The 23,521-nt window shown below is 41.6% G+C and overlaps 2 protein-coding genes across 3 annotated transcripts in view; both read left to right on the top strand.

Annotated features, from left to right (window-relative positions):
• The first annotated feature begins 84 nt into the window (after nt 1–84).
• DSCC1 (DNA replication and sister chromatid cohesion 1) lies at nt 85–15,370 on the top strand. The gene is made up of 9 exons (XM_045861334.1): nt 85–375; nt 2,821–2,989; nt 5,323–5,457; nt 7,779–7,869; nt 8,649–8,787; nt 9,230–9,282; nt 9,533–9,687; nt 11,950–12,098; nt 14,979–15,370. Exons 1-9 carry the CDS (start codon nt 194–196, stop codon nt 15,085–15,087), a joined length of 1,182 nt encoding a protein of 393 aa, XP_045717290.1. The 5' UTR covers nt 85–193; the 3' UTR covers nt 15,088–15,370.
• Nucleotides 15,371–16,390: 1,020 nt separating this feature from the next.
• TAF2 (TATA-box binding protein associated factor 2) overlaps nt 16,391–23,521 on the top strand; it is a 54,624-nt gene continuing 47,493 nt past the window's right edge. For both annotated transcript variants that reach the window (XM_045861337.1, XM_045861336.1), the window contains exons 1-5: nt 16,391–16,710; nt 17,139–17,193; nt 20,109–20,269; nt 21,370–21,488; nt 23,281–23,422. In XM_045861337.1, coding sequence (XP_045717293.1) covers nt 16,628–16,710; nt 17,139–17,193; nt 20,109–20,269; nt 21,370–21,488; nt 23,281–23,422 — 560 coding nt within the window. In that variant the 5' untranslated portion in view covers nt 16,391–16,627. The remainder of the gene's footprint in view (nt 16,711–17,138; nt 17,194–20,108; nt 20,270–21,369; nt 21,489–23,280; nt 23,423–23,521) is intronic.

The raw sequence follows: 23,521 nt of genomic DNA, 5'->3' as shown, positions 1-23,521 counted from the left end.
GCCGGAGACGCTTTTGGACTTTCCCGGGAACGCGTGCGCAACGCGCTCCGCCCCGGAAACACGCCCCAGCCGCCTTGGCGCGCTTTAGAAACCGGCTCCTGTTCGTGTAAATTTCGGAGTCGCATCATCTCCGGGGGTTTAGTCCTAGCGCTCTTAATCTGTGGCTCTTCACCGCCCCCAAACGCGCGCAGCGATGAGGAGGACCCGCGACGAGGTGGACGCGACGCTGCAGGTCGCCAAGCTGAACCCAGCGGAGTTGCTCCCGGCGGTGCACTGCCTTGGTTTCAGCCCCGAGGCCAGCGCGGCCGCGGCCGGCGACTTCTACCTGCTGGAGCTGGATCCCGCGCTGTGCCAGGAGTTGGAGGCCGGGCGCAGGTGAGCCGGGGCCCGCCGCGCCTCCAGCCTGGGGCCAGCCACCTTATGATTTTCTTTGCCGGGAAACGCGGCATTGAGAACTGAGCGTCGGAGGTGCATGGTTGATTTGCTGGGCGGACGGCGGGGCGAGGGGGCGGGGGATGCCTCACAGCAGGCTGGTGGCCCATTCCGCAGCTCGCTGCCTTTTCGCTGGGATCTCCCCAGCCACTGCCAGGCAGTCCAGACAGCTGGAATGGTGTGATCTATAGGACTGCTCCCGCTGATTTCGGAAGACTGTGTCAGCGGAAACGGCTCAGGAGACAGAACTTGAGTGAAGTTTTGCAAACGTTAACAGTGGTACCAGGGACTGTACAGAATCCTTGGCCAATTCTACTTTGAAATCTAATGGCAATAGCTAATATTTATAGAGTTCTTGCCTCCTACACTCAGACAATAGGTAGGACTGTAGGGAATACGTTTAAAGCCGTTTTACAGACTTGGTAATTGAAGAAGGCCCTCAAAAATACTGCCTTGCTTGGAATCACTCAGTGAGGATCTGAAGCTGTCTCTAAATCTAGGTCAGCTACCCATTTGCTGCAAGACCATAGGTTGACAAACAATCAAAGGAGAAGTCTAGAGAATTATTCCTTTTTATGTTTTTTTTTTTCGTTTAAAAAAACCTCTTTCTCAATATCATGCTGTCCCAACTAACTCCTGGAAGTTAGGATTACAATTTATGGGTTGATTCTCTTCTGCGTTGTAGGTTCCTCCAACACCTGCATTTTATTTTATGAGGTAGTTTGTTCTCTTATAGGTTCCTTTAAATTGAACCCTTTAGGTTGTTTTTCAATTTTCGCGCCTCACCCATTAGACAGTACTAGAGTTAACTGGCCAGTCTTCAGATGCTGGGCACTCAGTAAGGGAACTGATGGAGAACTTCACTCATGGGTTTTCATCCCATCTAAGTTGGCAGGGATTTGAGAAAGGACTTAAGGTGTGAGGACCTCCTCTTTGCCCAGTTATCGTTACCCTAGTTGGCAAACCCCAGAAGGCCTGGTAATGTGGGTTTTAAAATTTGTGTATGCACGTGGGTGGGGGTAGTTCTAAACAAAATATTTCTTTTTTTTTTATTTTTAAAAATATTTCATTTATTTCTTTGTGTTTACAGAATGGGGAAGGGAAGGAGAAAGAGAGGGAAAGAAACACTGATCAGTTGCCTCTAGTATGCAACCAGGGACCGAACCCACAACCCAAAATGTGCCCTGACCAAGAATTGAACTGGCCACCTTTCACTTTGCGGGATGATGCCTAACCAACTGAGCCACACTGGTCAGGGCACTAAACAATATTTCAAAGCAGGGATAGTGCAACGTAGAAATAAATGTTGAAGAATAGGTCCATGGGAGTATTAAACATGATTAGCACCAGGAGGCTAACAGAAACCTTTTATTCTTTTCACTTAAACAAAGGCTGAGTTTAAAAGAAGTGAATTGTGTGCAGGAGGGTTAAATGCTTTACAGACAAGGCAAACTGCTAGAACCAAACTCTGTTGTCATTTCTAGCATCTTTGTCTTAGTCTTTTTCTCTTTTAAAGATTTTATTTATTTATTTTAAGAGAGAGGGAGAAAGAGGGAGAGAAACATGCGTGTGGTTGCCTCTCACGCATGCACCCCCCCCCCCCCCACCGACACCTGGCCCGCAACCCAGGCATGTGCCCTGACTGGGAATCGAACCTTTTTCATATTTTTAATTCAGCATTGCAGCCTTCTTTTCACAAGGTCCCCATTTCTTGGTGACATAGCTGATGGTCAGGACAGGATGCGCCCATCTGATTGTCAGGGGTTCTCAGAACAAAACAAGAAGGGCCACCCCCGGGTGGGACCCAGGACCAGCAGCTCAGCCGTCAGCTGGGAGCTCATTAGAAATGCAGAATTCCCGGTCCCATCCCAGACCTACTGAATCCTCATTTGCTTTTTTTACATTTTTATTTCTTTTATTGTATTTTTTCCATTACCATGTAGTTCCCTTTTACCCTGGCCCCCCTCCAATTGCTTTTTAACAGGATTCCCAAGGATGCCTGTGCATACGTTTGAGAAGTACTGCTTTAGCATGTTTTAGAAAATTGTGGCATCCCAATGGAAGATTCTGGATGCTTCAGGTCTTGTGCTGTTCCCAGCAGTTTGCGCAATGATGCCACATGGCGGCAGCTGGCCTCTGACTCTCTTGCTGGGCTGAGTTATTTTTCCTTGGTGAGGCCACCTGCTGCCCCACGGCTCTCAGTCGGCGGCAGTTCTTGCTCCGCCGGGCTTATCCTGCCGTGAGGGTTGTGCGATCAGGGGCCAGACGCGGCCTCAAGGCTTCATTTTAACTCCTGTCAGCCTGGAGGACTTGGGGAGGGTTTATAATGAAGACGTCCATAGGCGCGCTTCAGCGGGTCGTGCGTTTTCTTTCCCCGTTTTCCTGCAGCATGGTGATTCGTGGTGACAGAAACGAGCAGGCGGTGCTGTGCAGTAAGGACAAGACGTACGACTTGAAGGTCGCAGGAACTTCCAATATGTTGCTTTTAATCCCTGATTGTAAAACGCCAGACCAGCTGAAGAAGGAAGAAACCCACTGTAACATTTTCCACTCTGAGGTGCTGTTCTCCGTCTCTTGATTTCCATAAGTATGAGAATGACAACACGTATTCTCATCTTGCCTTTGATTAAAAACTTGAGGTATCCAGTATATAATCACTGGCAATCTGAAAAGTTCTCTGATGAAATTTGAAATTTCTCTGCATTATTTTTACTATTATTGTCATTATTATTACTATTATGTAGTCTGGTGAAGTTGTCTTTGTTTTCCTGATTTAATTTTTAAGTCCCAGACAAGTTGCCCATTTTCTGTAATGTAGAAAGTTTGCTCTTACATGATTCATGCTAAGAGTTTTACCTATTTTTGGTAAGTTTTGCTATGGATATGTTTTGAAAGGAGACTCCCTCAAACCATAGCTAGTGCATTAGGTAATATTTAAATGGTAGAAAAATAAAGAAATTTGAATTTTAAAAACATTTTATTTACTTTTAGAGTGAGGGGAAGGGAGGGAGAAAGAGAGAGAGAAATGTCAATGTGTGAGAGAAACATTTTCATCGCCTCTTGCACACCGCCAACCAGGCACCTGGCCTGCAACCCAGGCACACGCCCTGACTGGGAATCAAACCCATGACCTTTTGGTTTGCAGGATGACACTCAACCAGCTGAGCCACACTAGTCTGGGCAGAAATTTGAATTTTGGAGGGAAGTGTGTTTCTTCCCTTTGAAGATGGATTAGTTCGTTACTATCCATAGCCATGTAAGACAACTGCTTAGTTATTTTGGAGACTATTCTGATGGCAGATACCAAACGGAAGTCCCCATCCTGGCTAGATTGTTACACGTGTAACAATTAAAGTACAGCCCTTAATTCTATCGGTAGGACTTCAGGCCAACTACTTCCATAGCAACAGAATGGGAATAGAAATAAGTGAAAATACTGGGAAAGCTTAGTGATTTATATGCTATTGTTAGGACAGAAATACTTCCAAAGTATTGTATTTTGGTTTTTGTGGGGTTATGTCTTTCATTATGGTTCATTAGAAATATTGCCAGTTCATCTTCTTGTAAAAGATGTTATTTTCCTTTTTTTTAAAGGTTTTATTTTTAGACTGGAAGGGAAGGAGAAAGAGAGGGAGAGAAATGTCAATGTGTGGTTGCCTCTCACATGCCCCATACTGGGGACCTGGCCTGCAACCCAGGCATGTGCCCTGACTGGGAATCCAACTGGCAGCCCTTTGGTTTGCAGTCGGGCACTCAATCCACTGAGCCACACCAGGCAGGGCCATTAAGCTCCACTTTTGAAGGTCTTAAATTCAGCAGCAAACCTCAGGCTATGGGCCTTGTCGTGTCAATCATGCTTTGCACTAGTTTGAGGACAAAAGCATCCCTTGACCTTCCATTTTAGAATTGGAAGGCACCCAAGAAAATCCACTTTCAGCATTTTCTCCTTCCATGTGAAACACTTAATGGGCACCTACTAAGTGCTAGACACTGGGAAAGTGCTGGAGATACAAAGAGGGGTAACAGATACCCTGGCTGCTGTGGCTCAGTGGATTGAGCACTGGCCTGGGAAGGGAAAAGTTGCTGGTTTGACTCCTGGTCAAGGCACATGCCTGGGTTGCAGGTCAGTCCCCCGCTGGAGGTGTGCGAGAGGCAGCCAATCCATGTTTCTCTTGTCCGTTGATGTTTTTCTCCCTCTCTTCCTCCTTTCCTTCCCCTCTCTCTAAAGGTAAATGAATACATAAAATCTTTAAAAAAAACCTGTAGAATTAAAAAAAAAAAAGAAAGGGATAACAGATATTTATCCAACATTTGGCCCCTATCAGCTGGTAGGACTCGCGCTGTTTTCGCCAGTCCAGTAACGAACTAGCTGCCATTCTAAATGAGACAAAGCTCTTGCATTGAGTAGAAGTCTCTCTTCCTTAACTTCTGTCTAACTTTGACATCGTGAGTAACACAGAACAGGGGTTCCCCCGCTTCCTTTTAACACTCCTTTGTTACTTGAAGGCCGTGGTAATGTCTCTTCTTTATTTTCCGTGGTTCAGCCTAAAAATACTCATTTTCAGTTGTTTCTATCTGGTTTGTAAAATTGTCACCATTCTGGTCATTCTCTTCTGGGCATACTCTAGTTTCCAAAGTACACTTGAGATACGGAGCTGAATAACTGGCTCTCACTATGTTGGCATTGCCTTCCTACCTGGGGTTCGGAAAGATTCCCAAAGATGCCCATCCACCTGTTTGGCGTCTGGGTGGCTGCCTTCCACACAGAAGGCAGGATGGCAGTGTCCCTTTGCTTGTTTCTTGTTGGGGGCAGTTGGGTGGGTAGAAATTTTTCCTGAGATTTTTCTTTTAGAGTGGCCTCTAAAAGGTTATACTCTTTCTACTTTCTAGATCTTTGGTTTTTCTAATAACTATTGGGAGCTCAGAAGATGTAGACCTAGATTAAAGAAGCTGAAGAGACTCTTGATGGAAAACACTTATGAAGGACCTGACAGTCAAAAAGAAAAGGATTCCAGCTGCTTAAAAGTAAGACTGTTATTTTCATTTTTTTACTTGGTATTTAAAAATAGGAATGTAATTAGAGGCACTTACTGGTGGCATTTTTGCTTGTTAAAGTATATTGTGTGAAAATTTCAGGTGTATCCAAAAGCAGAGAGACCGCCATGTATTTATCACTTGGTGGAACATTTATCATTATTTTCTCAATCTTGTTTTCTTCTATCCCCTGCTTCCTCTACCTTGTTTTCCCTTTTTTTTTTTTTTTTTGGTGTATTTTAAAGCAAATTCTACAGTTTATGTAGCTGAAAGCTCATGTTCCTAACTATGCCAAAATGGTTTTCACAGGTTAAATTAATTTTTATTTAATTAAAAGTTACAATTAGGGGCTCTTTAGAAAAGATGTGATAGGTATTGGAATTTATTTATTACATACATACATTATGGAAAGTACTCTTATTCTGTCAGAATTGACTAATTCTTGGCAGTATGGTAAGATATAAACCAATTAAATGGAGTTTTTTTAATGTTTCATGTAATTCAAAATTACAGAACTGTACTGGTGTTCGGAGGACCATATTTATATTAGAAGTTCTCTTTTCCTCCATTGACTGAGTGACTGACTTTTTGGGGGCGGATACAGCTTTATTAAAATATAATTTATATACCCAACAATTTCACTCATTTTAAAGTGTAGATATAATTCAGTGGTTTTAGTACATTTCCAGTGGTGTGCGGTCAGCACCTAGGTGAAGTTCAGAACATGTTCATCACTCCCAAAAGAAACCCTGTACCCTTTAGCCGTTACCCTCCAATCCTTCTTTTCCCAGTTTCCCTCTTCCGCCTCAGCCCCAGGCAGCCACCAGCCTACTTTCTACCTTTGCTGATCTGCCTCTTCTGGACGTTTCATATAGATAGAATCACATCACACGTGGCCTGCTCCGACTGCCTTCTTCTTTGACTTAGCATGATGGTTTCAGGTTTCATGCATGTTGTAGCATGTATTAGTAGTTTATTCCTTTTTATTGCTGAATATTACCGTTTTATGGATGTACCACATTTTATTCATCCATTCAGCAGTGGGTGTGCATTTGGGTAGTTTTCTACTTTTTAGTTGTTGTGAATAACACTGTTGTGAGCGTTCACGCACAAGTTCCTCTCTGTTGCACCCGTGTTGTCATTTCTCCTGGGTGTGCACCTGAGGGCGGGATGGATGGGTTGTGTGTTCATCCTGCAGAGTCTCTTGAGGAGCTGCCAGACTGGTTTCCAAAGTGGCTGCACCGTGTGGCATTCCCATTGTGTGAGGGCTCCATTTTCTCCATATCTGCAACAGCACTTGTTGTATCTGCCTCTTTAATACCCACCCTGGTGGGGTGCAATGGTGGTTTCAGTGTGCACTCCCCTAATGACTGGTGATGTTGACCACTTTTTCATGTGCTTGTTCACTATGTATCTTTGGGGAATTTCTACTTAGGAACACCTCTCTTGATTTTTTAAGAATTATAAGTGTATAGGACATAACATTTACCTTTTAACCCTATGCGGATAGTTCTGTGGTGTTAATGCATCCGCATTGGTCTGAAACCATCATCACCATCCATTTGCAGAAATCTTTATCTTCCGAGCTGAAACTCTCTGCCCATTAAACGCTACACCCCTAGACTCCCCTGCTGCTCAGCCTCTGGCACCCAGTGTTCTACCCTCTGTTTCTGCGAATTTGGCTCCTCTGACCATCCCGTGTGAGTGGAATCATGCAGTATTCGTCCTTTTGTGTTGATGACGTTGTGAAGTTTTTCATTTTGCTGAAGTCCAATTTATCTGTTGTTTTTTTGTTTGTTTGGTGCTTGTGTTTTGGTGTCATATCTAAGAAAGCATCATAAATCCAACATCACTAAGACTAACCTTTATGCTTTCTTCTAAGATACCAAAGATTTTGTGTAGTAATCATTACATGTTAACAAAAGCAACTGAGCTAGTGCATAAATATCACCTTAATCTAGTCTATGTACTTGTCCTCCCAAATTCAGTAGTCTTAAAAGATATTGTTCAGTCCTGGCTGGCGTAGCTCAGTGGATTGAGCGCGGGCTGCGAACCAAAGCATCGCAGATTCAATTCCCAGTCAGGGCACATGCCTGGGTTGCAGGCCACGGCCCCCAGCAACTGCACATTGATGTTTCTCTCTCTCTCTCTCTCTCTCTCTCTCTCTTCCTCCTTCCCTTCCCTCTCTAAAAATAAGTACATAAAAATCTCCCTCCCTTCCCTCTCTAAAAATAAATTTAAAAAATCTTAAAAAAAACTGATAAAAAAGATATTGTTCAAAGGTTTTAAAATGTTTTTTTCTCTTGTTTCAGTATACAACTGAAGATTTGCTTGATCAAATTCAGGCAAGTGAGGAAGAAATAATGGCCCAGTTACAAGTGCTAAATGCCTGTGAGATTGGAGGTAGCGTTACTTGCCATTGTTACTAATAATGACGGAATTGAGCATCATGTAAGGGAGAAAGAGACAAGCTTTTGGACATCTTTGCCCTATGGCATATTGTTTACTCCTTTGGGAGGGCACATAGATGACAGTGATAACCATGGCAGTGCCCCACAGCGGACGTAACGGTGTGAGGTATTGAGCCCATGACCTTGACTTCATTTGTATGACATTCTAATGAAATGACTGTGCCAGCTAGAAGTTTCCATTTAGAACAACAAGATTATTGTGAGACAATTGAGTATTAAAAGCACTTGAAAAAAATCAGTCTTAGTCATAGATAAAGTACTCATTAAACACTGGCCTGGCTAGGGTAGCTCAGTGGATTGAGTGCTGGCCTGCGAACCAAGAGGTTCAATTCCTGGTCAGGGCACATGCCTGGATTGCGGGCCAGGTCCTCAGTTAGGGGTGTGCAAGAAGCAATGGTTTGATGTTTCTCTAGCACTTTGATGTTTCTCTCCCTCTTTTTCTCCTTCCCTCCCTTCCCCTCTAAAAGTAAATAAATAAAACCTTAAAAAAAAAACCCAAAATATCTGCTCGCCTTCAAGACACAATTTGTAATGGCTGGGAGATAGCATTAAAAGACGCATTATTTATTAAGAAAGTGAAGACTTCTTTGTGTTTGAAAGCAGAGCATCTCTTCGTGCAGGGGCCAAGAGCGTGCTGCTGTTTTATCAGTTTATTAGCCAATTAATTTGCTTAATCTGTTCTTTGATAACTCTTACTTTTCCAATTTGTAGGTTACTGGAGGATTCTTGAATTTGATTATGAGATGAAACTTCTGAATCATATAACCCAACTTGTGGATTCTGAATCTTGGTCTTTCACTAAAGTCCCTTTGAATGTGTGCCTTCAGGAACTGGGCCCGTTAGAGCCAGAGTACGTGTTTTAATCTCTGTCCCTACAAGTTCCCGAAGGGGAAGAAAAGTATCTTCTAGGGTGAAACTAAACCAGGGCATAGGCTACTTGTATTTCGATATTTTATAGACAGTTAAAAAATATACAGCCAAGAAGAACTTGGGGATTTTCATCACTGAGGTGAATAAATGTGCATCATGTTATTTTTGCATTGAAAATGTGAAGAGATAATTACGTTTAACTATTTTATGATAGATGTGTACTCACATAACTCATGTAAAATTACTTAGCATGGGGTCTGGCACACAGAAGTTTCTCAGTATGAGCTCCTAATGTAAAGTTTTACTGGGCAACTAAAATCACTTACATTTATTTCAAATCACAAATTTATATCTTAGTTAGCAATGGTATTTCAAATATATAAAAAATGTAACTTTTCAAATGAGTGCTTTACTTTTTTCAGAGACATGATCGAACACTGTCTTAACTGTTACGGAAGAAGATATACAGAGGAAGGTAAGATTTGGAAAGTACTTTAATGGGTATAAGCTACTGCATGTTAAAATTAGTGTGCCATTCTGAGGTGTGTTCCTGTTAAACACAGGACACCGTGGGTGTGTGGGAGGGGAGCTGTGTATCGTTCCTTCTGTGAGTTTCATGGAGCACAAAGAGATGTCAGGGGTGTATTTAATTGTGAAGACAATCTGAAAGTACCCGTGCCTTTTCCTTAGGTGAAGTTTATTGTTCACTTACTTATTTTCCCAAGGTGAAATTTATTTCGAATTGAGTGCTGACAAAATCTGTAGAGCAACAGCACAAATGCTACTTCAGAATGCAGTGAAATTCAACCTCGCCGAGTTTCAAGAAGTGTGGCAGCAGAGTGTCCCCGAAGGCATGGTAGCGAGGCTGGACCAGCTGCAGGTGAGGGAGCTGCTACTGCGACTCGCCAGGTCAGCAGTAATTACGAGGTGAAACAAAACTTGCATTGGAGCTGAACTTGGAGCCAATTTACTTTTTTTTTTTTAAGATTTTATTTATTTATTTTTAGAGAGGGAAGGGAGGGAGAAAGAGAGAGAGAGAAACATCAATGTGCGGTTGCTGGGGGCCGTGGCCTGCAACCCAGGCATGTGCCCTGACTGGGAACCGAACCTGCGATGCTTTGGTTTGCAGCCCGCGCTCAATCCACTGAGCTACGCCAGCCAGGGCCCAACTTACTTTCTTAGTCACCCATTAGAAAGGCACCATACACTCAATCCATCACAAAATCCTTGGGGGGAAAAAAAGCAAACCCAACACTTCATTGAAGTATAATTAACATATCACAAAATTTACCCTTTTTAAAAGGGTTTTTTAGTAAATTTAGTGAGTTACACAGCCGTTACTACAATCTAGTTTTAGAACATGTTTTTCACCCCAATGAAATCCCTCAGGCCCATTTATAGTTAATCCTGATTTCCACTCCATCTGTTTTTCTCTGTTTCCACCAGCACCATCTCAGCTCAAACGACCGGGTTTGTCTGGCTGTAAATAGTAACAACATCCCCAAGCAGGCCTTCCACGCTTTCAGTTTTGCCTACTTCTGATGCATTCTCTGTGGCGCTACTGTAAGAGCAACTTTTTAAAAATGCTAATCAGATTAGATGACTTACTTAAATCACTTTAATGGTTGCCCATTGCATTTAAGATCTAAAATCCAGAATTCCTGTCTTGGCTCACAAGTCCCTTCATAATCTCCCCCGTACCTTCATCTCCTGCTACTTTCTCACCTACTTCCCGTACACCCAGCGTTCTTTCAAGTTTTCAAGATGATCAAGCTCTCTCCTGTCGTAGGATCTTCTTCACCTGAGGCCTTTTGCTCCAGAATGATCTTCTCCCTAATTTCACCTGCCACCACCTACTCACCTTTGAGCGACTTCATCATGGAGGCCTTCCTTCATTCTGAAAAAAATGCCTCTGTCTTACTCTTCCATAGCACATGGTACTTTTCCTTCATGAGACAGATTGCTTAGCTTTGGAAAAGTGTTTAATTACGTGGTTGCCCACCTCCACTTTGATAGACTGTTGTTCACTGTTGCTTGCAAATATATAGTATACTGCTTGGCATGTAGTGTGTGCTCAGTGAGCATTTGTTAAATAAGAGACAGGACTTGCTCATCATGTGCAGTGTCCCTTGTAAGTCTAGGCGCCGTGCTGGATGCAGAGGGGAAAACATCACAGGAGGTGCCATCAAGGCCCTAAATGCTATCTGGAAAGCTCCCTGGGTCCACTCAGTGTGTGTGTTAGAAGAGCAGTCCTGTGAGTTTTGCCTTTGGAAAGAACACTGTGACAGTAATGAGGATGAATGGGTGGGTGGGTGGATGGAAGGAAGGAAGTTTGGCTAGATGATAAAAAGGAGAACTGTCCAGGCTCTCAACACTTAGTACGCCTGAGACAGTAGTGGCCAAAGAAATAGGTGACAGAGAACGGACAGAGAAATGATGAGGCCTTAACACCTGTAGGATTTAATGACGACTTAGGTGTGGGGTTTGAATAATGCAATCTGAGATGATGCTTTGTTTCCTGGCTTCCTGGGATAGTGAGACTAGAACAGCTTTGGGTGACAAATACTATGAGTTTGTATACAAGGTTTGGATATAGAGATCGAGTGCTCAGTCTAAGAGATATTTGAGTTGCGTGTGCTAATGTTTCAGTCATTGGCAAGTAAATGGTCATTGAAATCATAGGTTTAGTTGCGGTGACCCAGGACTGTGACAGCGAGGCAAGTAGAGGGGTTGGGATAGAGGCCCAGGGAGCTGTGGCATCAAGTTGGGAGGCAAATAGTGAGATGGTGATGCCAGAGAGAGAGATTCAAAGAGGAAGGAGTAATAAACATGAACAAAGAAAACAGTGCTAACTCGATGAATCTAAGAAAGAGTCCAGTAGAACTGGCAATGCCAGGTCACTGGGGACCTTGAACTAGAGCTGTCTTGACACAGTGTGTGGTAGAAGGCTGCTGGCAGAGGAAAAAGGAGAAACCAAGTTTAAAGAAGCTCTTTAGAAGGTCTCTGGGTAGTCTATATATGTTTCATGTAGCTGACATCTTACATGCCTTGGGCTACACTACACCTAAAGGTAAAAGAACAAGTTGTATCTGAACATTAGACCATTACTTTCACTGTTCTTTTTCTTCCCATTTCTTAACAGGGTTTGGCCTTGGTGGATAGGCAGTCAAGACCGGAAATCATATTTTTGCTAAAAGTAGACGATTTACCTGAAGATACCCAGGAACGTTTTAATAGTCTGTTCTCTCTACGGGAAAAATGGACAGAAGAAGATATTGCTCCGTATATTCAGTAAGTAATGTATTAAATACGAATTTTGAGGGTTGTCCACTTTATACAGAGTGGCAGAGGGTTGGGAATTATTATCAGGACACAATTTTTTGAGTATTTCCCAAGGTCACCGCTTCCTTTGAAACTTTCTCAAGCGGAGGCTGCCTTCTGTGTTATCCTCCACAAGCACTGGCCCTGAAGGCGGGGCATGTGTCGTCTTTCTTTCTTACTGCCGTATTTTGCCATGTATAATGCGCACTTTTTTGTCCAAGTTTTTGAGGGAAAAATAAGGATGTGTGTTATACATGGGTATAATACCATGGGTATAATTACATACCATGGGTATAATGGCATAATAATCTCGTGTATAATGCGCACGAAAATGTGAGCATGCATTTTACACAGGATCACATTATGCACGGCAAAATACGGTGCTTCTTCCGAAACCCCTCCTGCCCTCCTCCCTGCAAAACTGCAGCTCTGACAGGGACAGTCAGACTATACACCCCACCATGACTCTAAGGCAAGCACCGCTTTCTGACGGCCACCTCTTACCTTGCCTGCTGCCTTGCTGTAACATCTTACAGAAGCCAGATTGCAGAAGAACAAGTCAGCCCAGAAGCCACTGCTTCCAGGACCTCAAGTTCCAGGAACACCGCCGCCTCTTCGCTGTGTTTCTCCTTCCAGGTCCTCTCTCTTTCAACCCAGATCGGATTCCCTAGTTAATCTTTTCAACGATTACTGTAGACGCTCTGCTCCTTTGGCACCCTCTCTCTGTCTTCTAGTACCTCCCAGGCAAAATTCAACAAAGATTAAACCCAGCTTTCTGCTTGCTCTGTGCCTACCCCTGGGCAGCTAAAATTTCCTGGGGAAAAATACACGATGGGGCTCGCCAGGCTCTCTAGGCACTTTGCACGGGCCCTGGCAAGGCACCGTTTCCTCATGGAACTTCTCTGTCCTTGGGGCTCACTGAACATCTTTTCTCTTTTGTTATCATCAGTACCCTCTGTTTCCTCTTCGCCCTCAGCTTTTGTATGACCTTGCTTTCTGAGGAAACAGAAGCAGACAAGGGAGGACAAGAACTATTTTCTTTCCCACTCCAAATCAGCCGGCCTGCTCGCATCTGCAGCCACTTCCTTTGCAGTCCCTTACGTGTAATGCATGAACCGTCCCTAAGGTCAGCCCTCCTGCATTGGATCCTTCTGGGCTTGTAAAGGCTTAGAATCCTCTAGTCATTCCTTCCCCCTTTGTGTTATCAGTGTCTCCCTATCTACTAGATTATTCCCATCAACATGGGATATTCTGTAGATGTTTACTTGGCCTCAGCACTATTTGATACACACTGGGCCATTTCCTTCTTGAAATATGCCAGTTTCCTCCTTCAACCCAAGGCAGGTACTTATCTCTCTCTTGCTGACGTCTCCCTGTTCTTCTAAATCTTTAAATGACACAGTGCTCCAGGACACTGCTCTTGGCCATCTTCTCTTTTCTGTTTCGATTTTACTCTTGATTCCCTTATCAAGGCCTGGATTTACATTTAGTTTTTTAAAAAATATTTTTTAAAATTTACTTTTAGACAGAGTGGAAAGGGAAGAGAGAGAGAGGGAGAAAAACATCAATATGAGAAATGTGAATCAGTTGCCTCTCGCACACCCCCAACTGGGGACCTGGCCCACATCCCAGGCATCTGCCTTGACTGGGAATTGAACTGGCAACCTTTCAGTCCGTGGGTCGGCGCTCAATCCACTGAGCCTCACCAGCCAGGGCTAGTGTTGTGTTAATTTTATCTTCATACTTGACCTTTTCCTTGGGCTCCAGATTCTTATATCAAGCCGCCTAACTAACATTCCCACTTGAATATCTAACAGGAATTTCAGACCTGACATGCTCATAGCAGAACTGCTGATACCCCCTTGTCCAAAACCCATCTTCCCCATCTCAGTTAACAGCAGTACCGTTAATCCAGTTACTCAAGCAAAAAGGCTAGGACTCACCTTTGTGTTTTTCTTCTCTCACCCCTTGGTTCAAACGCGGAATGAATCCTGGTGGAACATCTTGTACCTGACGCTGAATTGGTGTCCCTACTTCTATTTTGCCCCCTTACCCTCTCTTTCTTTTAAAACTTTTTCTTTTGGAAAACTTTAAATACTCAGAAGTGACAATATGATATAATGAACCCTCATAAACTCACCACCTGGCTTCCATAATCATCACCACTTCCATGATTTAAAACTAGATGGATGATGCTTTTCCATTAATTACAGATCTCCTAGTGGCTTCCCATTATGCTTAGAATTACATTGCAACTCCTTTCCATGTTCTTTGAGGCCCTACATGATCTAACCCTGCTCTGCTCTCATGTTCTCCCATTCTTCCCTCACTGTGTCCCAGTCACAGTCGTCTCCCTTTGTGGGCACAGAAGAGGAAGCTAAAGTTCAAGGAGGGTAGGTAACCATGACCAGCACAAACGGGTAGCCTAGTATCCAGGTTCTCCAAGTGTAGGTCCTGCTGTATCACTTTGCATGTACTTCTTCTGATTCGAACGTTGTGTGATAAAACGGAAGAAAACAAAGAAACAACATGGACTTTGAAGTCATAGAACTGACTGCAAAATGTGGCTCTGTCCTTCACTGCATGAGCCTGTTTCCTCACGTCTAATATGGAGTAAAATAATATGTTACTCATACTTTTCTTGTGAAGTTTGAAGATAATGCATTTAATGTACCTAGTCAATTAAGGCTTAGTAACTGCTCCCTACCCTGTCTCTCCTACACACACATACCCTTAGGCTTATTGGGAAGTTGAGATTTAGGGGAGAGAGATATAAACCAATAGTACTGTGAATATTATGTTCCCTAAAATATTCATGCTATTCATTTATTTTTTTTCTTGTTCCCACAGAGATTTATGTGGAGAGAAGCAAACCATAGGTGCATTACTCACTAAATATTCTAGATCTTCGATGCAAAATGGTGTTAAAGTTTATAACTCAAGAAGACCCATTTCTTAAAAGAATGACAATCTTTTCTTTGGGACTAAAGTTGCTGGTTTTAAAAAAGATTCTTTTATATATTTGTATTCCAGACATTTAAAAACCTCGTGCTTTGAGCTATTTTTCTGCTCATCTTAAGCATTTTGAAACTACTGCTGTTCTTTTTCCTTAAATGTAATAGGATATTTCTGTCTTTCAAGTTATGTTTTATTAGGTATACAATGTAAACAAGGATAAAAACAAAGTTATTTCTCATGTTTAGTGTATCTCTATTTGCTTTTATTTATTGAAAATTTTTGCTTTTTTAAATATTTAATATTGCATTTTAATTAGGACTTGACATTCTGATCATTAATAAATTTAAGTTTTCAGAGAATTAAACAGCCAAGATGATTTTTTATGCACTTAACTGCCATTTCTCAAGCAAGTGGGTTCTCCTCCACTTTCATCCTTCCATCAAAACAGGAAGTCACTACATGCTATCAGTTACCTACAGTAGTCATTTTCATTGATGAAATTATCTTGGTAATTGTTCCTCTATTTGCTGGGCTAGGGTGGGATTAAATGGATTTGATCCATTGTATAATCCCATAATCCTATAATCCTATAACGGAGACACTGAGGCAGGTAATACTCACTAGAAAACTACAGTATCTAGTTCAAATTAATTTTAACTTAGCTAAAGAAAATGTCATGGGGAGGTGGCAGGCCAAAGTGATCTGGTTCAAGGTTAAAAATAACGTTAGTGGGCAATCCACAATCAACCAAGACTTAACTGCTATTGAAATTTATAACGTTTTTATTCTCAAACACATGAAACGCAGATACTATAGCTTCAAAATTACGTTTCCTGTCTTTCAATAAATTTTTCTCTATATGGATCATTTATTTTTAAAAATAAATACTGAGTTGCAGTGGCTAGTGAACTCTGCAGTTTGAGTCAGATACCTGGGATCTAATTACATATTTTACGACTTAAATCTCTAGAGGCCCAGTGCGCTGATGTTTCTGTTCACACAACACCCTCTGGTCAGAACTCCCAGTTACTAGCCTCCACTCCCTGGCTCGTCGCAAACCCTGCCCCAACGCGCTAGACTTTTATATCTCTAAATGTAAACATTTCCTTCTTTCCTTCCTGCTCTTCTCAACTTACCCAATAAATAGCTGAATTCGCTTTCCTAACCCTAAGCAGTCCTTACCCAGTACACCCAAGGGCAAATGTAAAACCCCTACTGTATCGCGCAAGCCCCGCCCACTTACAAACTTCCGGCCCTTGTCACCGCCCCACTTCCGCTGACGTAAAGGTCAGGTGACAGGGGATTTGTCCGCTGATTGTGGATATAAGTAGTGGCTGAAAGAGGCATCTCCGTGATCGGAGCTTGGGGGGCTCCGGCGACGTGATCGCGGGGAGCGAGTTGGAAGCGGCGGGTCTGGCAGGGTCGGACGTGGGCGCCGAGGGAGCCCCGGCCGCGTAGCCTGACTGTAGGGAGCAGGGGAGTGCGAGGTGCCGCAGCCTGGTAATGCCCCGCAGCCCTGGGGCAAGCTGCAGAGCCGCTTCATGCCGCCGACAGGGTTAGAGCCCGCCAGAATGAACAGGAAGAAAGGAGACAAGGGCTTTGAAAGTCCAAGGCCATATAAATTATAAGTATTTCGTATATCTTCCTTTTCTCTTCTAGGTTTTGTTCTCGTTAGTTTATTTTGTGATTGCTTGAAACTGACTTGGTGGGCCTGGGAAACCTAGTGGGTAATGAGAACCCACTCACTGTGATGGAAATGGTATTTTTAGGAGAAAATGCTTTGCATGAGTGTAATATAGCAGATTTAATGCCCCTTGTAGGTTGATAAAACTTTTTCTTAAAGTGTTAAACTATTTATCCAAAGACACTTACTTTCGTGGCTGTTGCCAAATTTAAAATGAGCAAGTTACCCACATTTGTAGGTGAAAGATAAAGTGTGATTTTTGAGTTGCTTAGAACATAGTCTTTGCTTGTACTTGGGTAGAATTATGCTTCATTTAATAATAGAAGTACTTTCTTTACTTATTTTATTTTTGTATTTTTTTTATATACAACCCATCAGGTCGTCTGCATCAACAACATAAACTTCCAGAGAAAATCGGTTGTGGTAAGTATATTGTCAACAATCATAAGCGGTAACAAATCCACCCTTTACAATACTTAGAAACTGTCCCTTCCAGGTAGTTGTTTCAAGAATAGCTGAGAATTAGCATTCAGATCTGTGTGACTCCACGGTCCATGACCTTGCAGTATACTGGCTGCCTGCTCAGTTCTTTTTATTTTTCCCCTATCGCCTGATTAACATTTTATTCCTTTTGATCTATTGTGGAATAGGAAAGCCTGAGTTATCAGATATTTTAGATTTTTTTTTAAAAGAAGAATAAGCCCACATGAGATTTCTCCTGTGAAAAGATTAAGGTTAGAATATGCACTGGCTTAGCTTGGCTGCTAAGAGGCCAGCTTTGTTTTCTGATTCTTGGCTGACCTGGTTTATGTGGCATTGCTGATTAATGGCATTTTAGAGGTGTTCGAAATCTAGTAACATCGCCCTCTCCCATTCAGATGAATAGATTGCAGGTATGTTTTCATCCCAGGAAAGTCCTTGACGACCCAAGTACTTAATTTACTCTCTCACGGGGACCTATATTAAATAGACGAAAATCTGAGTGAAACCTTGTTTTCCTCGAGTTATAGCATGAACTTTCCCACTTATTTACTTAGGATGAGTGGTATAGATTTTAAAGATGTCATCTTTCCATAAGACTCATAGATTCTTAGATTTTAAGGATCCTTAGAGATTCATTAAATCCAGTTCCCTTATTTAAGGAATTTCTTTCAATATTCCTTGCATATGGTTCTTTGAATGCAGGCAGTCTATCTCCAGAACATGCGCCTTTAACAATGACATTATACTGCCCTTGCTCCTTTACTACATGCTGCATAAAATCTGGAAGTGGTCTAGGAGTAGCAGTGGAAACTAGAAGGTTTCCTGTTTTCCCCTTTACTCATTTATAGTGAGTGAAAGAAAGTAGCTTCTTGTCGAGGGGGATTTAAGAGATGCTTTATCTAAGGCTAGAAGGTAGAAAAGGAGTTTTTGAAAAGGTTGAATGGCAGGAGGAGAGGTCACTTAAAGTAGGATAGGGGCTCTGGGAGGATGGTCAGCTGGGAAGTGGGGAGAGAGCAAGGAGCAAGAGTGAGATGTTAGATGAGAGTAAGTGAGATGTTAGAGGACCTGGGGTGTGGGGTTGTGGGGGTTGCAGTTACACCATTTGCTAAGGATAACAGATTGGAGGCCAGTCCGTGGGTCTGAACCCAGGTAGGCCAGTATAGGTTAGGGCTCTAGGTGGTGTCAGAGACCTGATGATACGAGATAGGGCTTTCCGCACCTTCTTCGTGAAATACACTCCATTTGCAGTTTTATTACTGTTAACCTTCATCTAGAAAGCCTATCCTCTTCTTATGGCCCACCCATGCAGCTAACTGTTGACAGCACTTTCCATAATCTTTTCTGGTTTACTTTTGACATTATCTTGGCTCTGTTTGCTGTCTTTCAGCTGATCCAAGCTCATTTGTGTTAGATGGTCATTGTATTGCTGATACGCTAATTAAGGGAATTTGGGTCTTCCTCTCTAAAAGTGCTCACAGTTTATACCTTTAAACACAGAGACTTCATCAACCGCATTTTTGCATTTGGTCTCTTCTGTTCTCATTTGCTTCCACATAGATCTGTCCAGATGGTGTAATTTAAGGATGCATGGTTCTCCTGTTATTTAGGAATTGAGGGAAAAAGCAATGGAATTACTAGGCTTTTGAACAGTTGGGTTGAATGGTATCTAAAAATTTGTGCATTTTAAAAAAAAAGCTTTATACTGAGACATTATGGCATAGTGGGTCAAAATAATTTTCGGATTATCTAGAAGGGGATTTGAATCTCAGTTTTCTACTTATTAATGATATAATTTCTTAACTGTGTTAATTTAGCTATAAAAAGTATAATAGTACTTATCTTTTAAAATTGTCATATGAAAATAGTATAATATCTGGCATTTAATAGTGCTCATTCAACAGTAGCCATTATAATTGTTATAATCTAGTCTTCTATGTTTATTGCCTGCCTTTCATCTTAGATATTCCTGTTACAGCTTCTGAAATTTTTCTGTTCACTTTGTAGCCCTTGAAATGTTACTGTTTCATGCCCTCCCATAGTTGTGTTTGAGAACGTCAGTGTTCAGCTCAGGATTTTAACTTCCTGGACCGATGTGCCATGTTTCATTGATCTGTCTTTCCCATTTGATTCAACATAAGAGGGCGGTGGCCAGTCAGTGTATTTAGTTGCCTTTTGTGTCTTAAGGTACATTTTTCAGGTTGCTCACCACACAGCTAGCCTGGTAAAATTATGTGTGTATGTATACATGTGCCCTCTGTGTCTGCTTGGTTGGAAGTCATCCAGCATTTTGAAGTATCTGCTCCTCTAAGTGGCAGCAGTAGATTCTCCCTACTTGGCTGAATATTTATTGGAGCTCTTGTCTCTTCACATGTCCTGGTTTACCTTCCGTGAGCAGAGATTCGTACTGGTTAGCTTCATTGGTATAGTTTTCTTACCTGTTTGGGGGCAGGGGGCATGTTTTTTCATTCACTAGCCTGGTTTTGATTTTCTTTTCTGCCCTGTCATTTTTTTCCCTTCCTCCTTGTTTAGGTTCCAGTCTGGCTAGAAATTAATATATTTGAGAGTAGTGAGTCCTTTTCCTTTTCTCCTAGCAGGTGGTCTCATGTTCACTGATAGTGAATGTGAACCACCAGGATGATGAATCATACATAATTCACACCCACTTAGTCACTAGGACTATCATGTTTGAAATGCAGGTGACTTGGAGAGCACTTGTATATATGTAGTAGTTATGTGGGATTTTGTCTCTGGAGTGTGTTATGTGTAGCAATAGTAGTAGTAGTAGAAATCAAAGAAATATGTTCTAAAACATACCGATCCAAATTATAATGAAGTTACTATTCTTTTCTTTATAGGGATTTGTGGAACTGACTATATTTCCCACAGTTGCAAACTTGAATAGAATCAAATTAAACAGCAAACAGTGTAGAATATACCGAGTAAGGATCAATGATTTAGAAGCTGCTTTTATTTATAATGATCCAACTTTGGAAGTTTGTCACAGTGAATCAAAACAGTAAGTTATACACCATAAAACTTGATATTTCTAACAGTCATGTCTCTCATGATTTGATTACTTTTTTCAGTAGATTTTTCTATGATTATAATTAGTCTTGTTCCCAGGTTTGTTTTTGTTTTGTTTTTCTAATTTTCTTTTATTTTCTTAAAGAGTTTATTTATTTTTAGAGAGAGGGTAAAGGAAGGAGACAGGGAGAGGAACATCAATGTGTGGTTGCTTCTTATGTGCCCCCCTACTGGGGACCTGGCCTGCAACTCAGGCATGTGCCCTGACTGGGAATCGAACCGATGACCCTTTGGTTCACAGGCTGGCCCACAATCACACCAGCCAGGGCATTTTTTTCTAATTTTAATATGTTTTACTTTTACCACTCTGCACATTTGGTTCAAGAAATATTATTAGTTCTGCCCAACATAGTAAGTTACTGTTTTCCTTCTTCAGACTATGGTTTTAAAGTACTGTTGCAGAACTTTAAGTTGTCATAGCCATTTTTTTTACTTTTAATGTTTTAAAAATATTTCATAAATATTAAATGTAATTTTAATAAGTTAGGCGATCATCATAATCTGTAGACCAGAGAGAGATGACTATAAAATACTCTATAAAATATTTTTGCCACTTTATAATGCCATGTAAAATATTATGTCTGAAATAGCTCATTCCTTCACCTTAAATTAATTATATTGCATGTATTGAGGCTATTTCTGACTTTTATCAGTAAAAATTTATTAAGCGAGGGAAATGTCACTAACTGTACCTTGTGGATTCATCTAGTGGACAGATGATGATAGACATACAAGGGGGGACACCCCCTAAAAAAACCAGAGATATCTTCTGTAGGGCTTTGGCATTCCCAGATTGTTGAATAATGTGACAATCATCATATCACATAGCATTGGTGAGTGGACACGATAGATCATTGAGTTTGTAGTTCAGTAGTTTTAGTCACGGTGAGTAGAGCAACAAGGACTTGCCCAAAATGTTCTTACAAATTATGTGAGACGATGTAATGCTTTCAAACAAACGGTATCACATATGTAAGAAGATGCTTGGTGAACTCTATGGCTTACTGTTAATGTTTTTTTTTAACCCCCCAGGAGAAATCTCAATTATTTTTCCAATGCGTACGCTGCTGCTGTGAGTGCTGTGGATCCCGATGCGGGAAACGGAGAACTTTGCATTAAGGTTCCGTCAGAGTTATGGAAACACGTAGATGGTAAGACACCACGAATATGTTGACTGTGTAACTCAATTCCATTAGATTTAGTGACTAGAACTTTTACATGAAAATAATGTCACAATTGTACATTGAAATATACCCAAGTTGGAATCTTTTTTTTTTTCCACAAAGGATCGGATCACAGGCTGATGGGAAAACAGCAGTCAAGGGCTGTGACAAAAATCAGCTTATTTCACTGCTGTTTTTAAAGTGAAAGTTGTAAAAAAAAATTAGATGGATGGAATAGTTTGTCACGACTTGAGAACCCACACAATATCAAATCAGTTTAGAATTATAGCATTTTATAGCAGGAGGGATCCTAAACAATTATTTGGTTTAATGTCTTCCTTTTACAGAAAAGTCTCTGAATTCCAAAGGGAGTAGGTGAACTGCTGAAGGTCATTGATTAGCAGTTGAGTCAAGGCTAGAACATAGAGTTTCTGGCATTCACTCTGCATACTTTTGAGCATAGTCTCATTATTTCTAGATTCTTATTTTCTCAAATAAATTTATGACCATTATAATAATTATGCATAATATGTATCATGGTTAGTATATACTGTAGTTATTTTATTATTATAAAAGTGTTACATATAATACTTTTATTTGGCCTTATACTAATTAACCATGTTAAGGAAGTAAAAGACATTTTTTTAAGGTTTTATTTATGTATCTTTAGAAAGCGGGGAAGGGAGGGAGAAGGAAGAGGAGAGAAGCATCGATGTGTGGTTGGTTGCCTTGCACGTGCCCCCACTGGGGTCCTGGCCTGCATCCCAGGCCTGTGCACCGACCAGGAATCGAACCGGTGTCCTTTCGGGTCACAGGCCGGTGCTCAATCCACTGAGCCACACTGACCATGGCAGACATTTTGTTTTGATTTTGCATATTTTTGGTAGTTTTTACACATGAGGGTATCTTTTCCCAGTGGGGGAGAGGTTTATCCAATTCAGGGGACAGGCATGGAAGGTCATCATTTTATGTTCAGAGATTGAAGATAGTTCCTATGTGATAAGGTTTGGGGGAAAATTAAAAGAAACTTTAACCTAATTGTAAAAGCACATTTATTCTGTAGAAATCAGACAAGACCAAAAACATAATAAGTGATACGTAATGTGAATTCTTGAGTAGGCTTTTCCATCACTCCTTCATTCACCTACTCCCCAAAGTCTGCCGGGGTTAACTATCTGTGGGGTGATGTAGTCAGCGAACAAACTTTGTCGGTCAGTCTGGTTTTGCTTTTTTTCTATTTATTTTGGGCTTCTGTGTCCTTTTATTTTTTTAAAAATTAAAGTTACTGGGCTGACACTGGTCAATAAAATGATACGGATTTCAGGTGCACAGTTCTGCGATGCATCATCTGTATAGTGCATTGTGGGCTCACCACCTAACGTCAGAGCTTTTTCTGTCACCACATATTTGACCTGACGTAAGTCTGGAATTGTATCCAGAAGGACTTAAGTGTCCCCTGTGAGAGTTTTGAGTTTTTTCCTTTAGGCAGTGTAGCATTGTCAGATGCTACAGGAGTGTTGGCGTGAGGACGCAGCATAGCCAGAGCTGCGTCTTGGGAGAACATAGCAGTGACTGCAATTGAGTAAAGGCAGGCTGCCGAGTTAGCGGAGACGGAGAGATGGGGAAAGCCAAAACGGGGTGAAGTAGTGTGGTTTGTCATGTAAAACTGGGCCTTTGGTTCTTATTTCACGTCCAGTGTAAGTCTGCCCTTGTAACATAGACCAGCATTGCTTAATTATGTACTTATGTATCATTGTGTGTGTGTATTTATTTGTTGCAGAATTAAAGGTGCTAAAGATACACATCAATTTTTCGTTGGATCAGCCAAAAGGAGGCCTTCATTTTGTGGTACCCAGTGTGGAGGGGAGTATGGCAGAGAGAGGTGCTCATGTCTTCTCTTGTGGGTATCAGAATTCCACAAGGTAGGTTATTCATTCTTATGCATTTCAGTTCATTTTATTTTTCAATTGTATTTTTCTGTGTAAATATAGAACACATATTTAGCGTAAAATGAAAAGTGC

The sequence above is a fragment of the Phyllostomus hastatus genome, unplaced genomic scaffold (assembly GCF_019186645.2).
Source record: "Phyllostomus hastatus isolate PE091 unplaced genomic scaffold, TTU_PhHast_1.1 phas_scaffold_21, whole genome shotgun sequence".
Classification (NCBI taxonomy): Eukaryota; Metazoa; Chordata; class Mammalia; order Chiroptera; family Phyllostomidae; genus Phyllostomus; species Phyllostomus hastatus.
This window is presented reverse-complemented; position numbering and strand designations above follow the sequence as displayed.

What these genes read in the sequence shown, in the direction of transcription:
- DSCC1 (XM_045861334.1), top strand. Translation starts at nt 194, where the DNA reads ATGAGGAGGACCCGCGACGAGGTGGACGCGACGCTGCAGGTCGCCAAG. An exon ending in AGGATTCCAGCTGCTTAAAA is followed by an intron (nt 5,458 to 7,778) that starts GTAAGACTGTTA and finishes CTCTTGTTTCAG; the next exon opens with TATACAACTGAAGATTTGCT. An exon ending in CGAGGCTGGACCAGCTGCAG is followed by an intron (nt 9,688 to 11,949) that starts GTGAGGGAGCTG and finishes ATTTCTTAACAG; the next exon opens with GGTTTGGCCTTGGTGGATAG.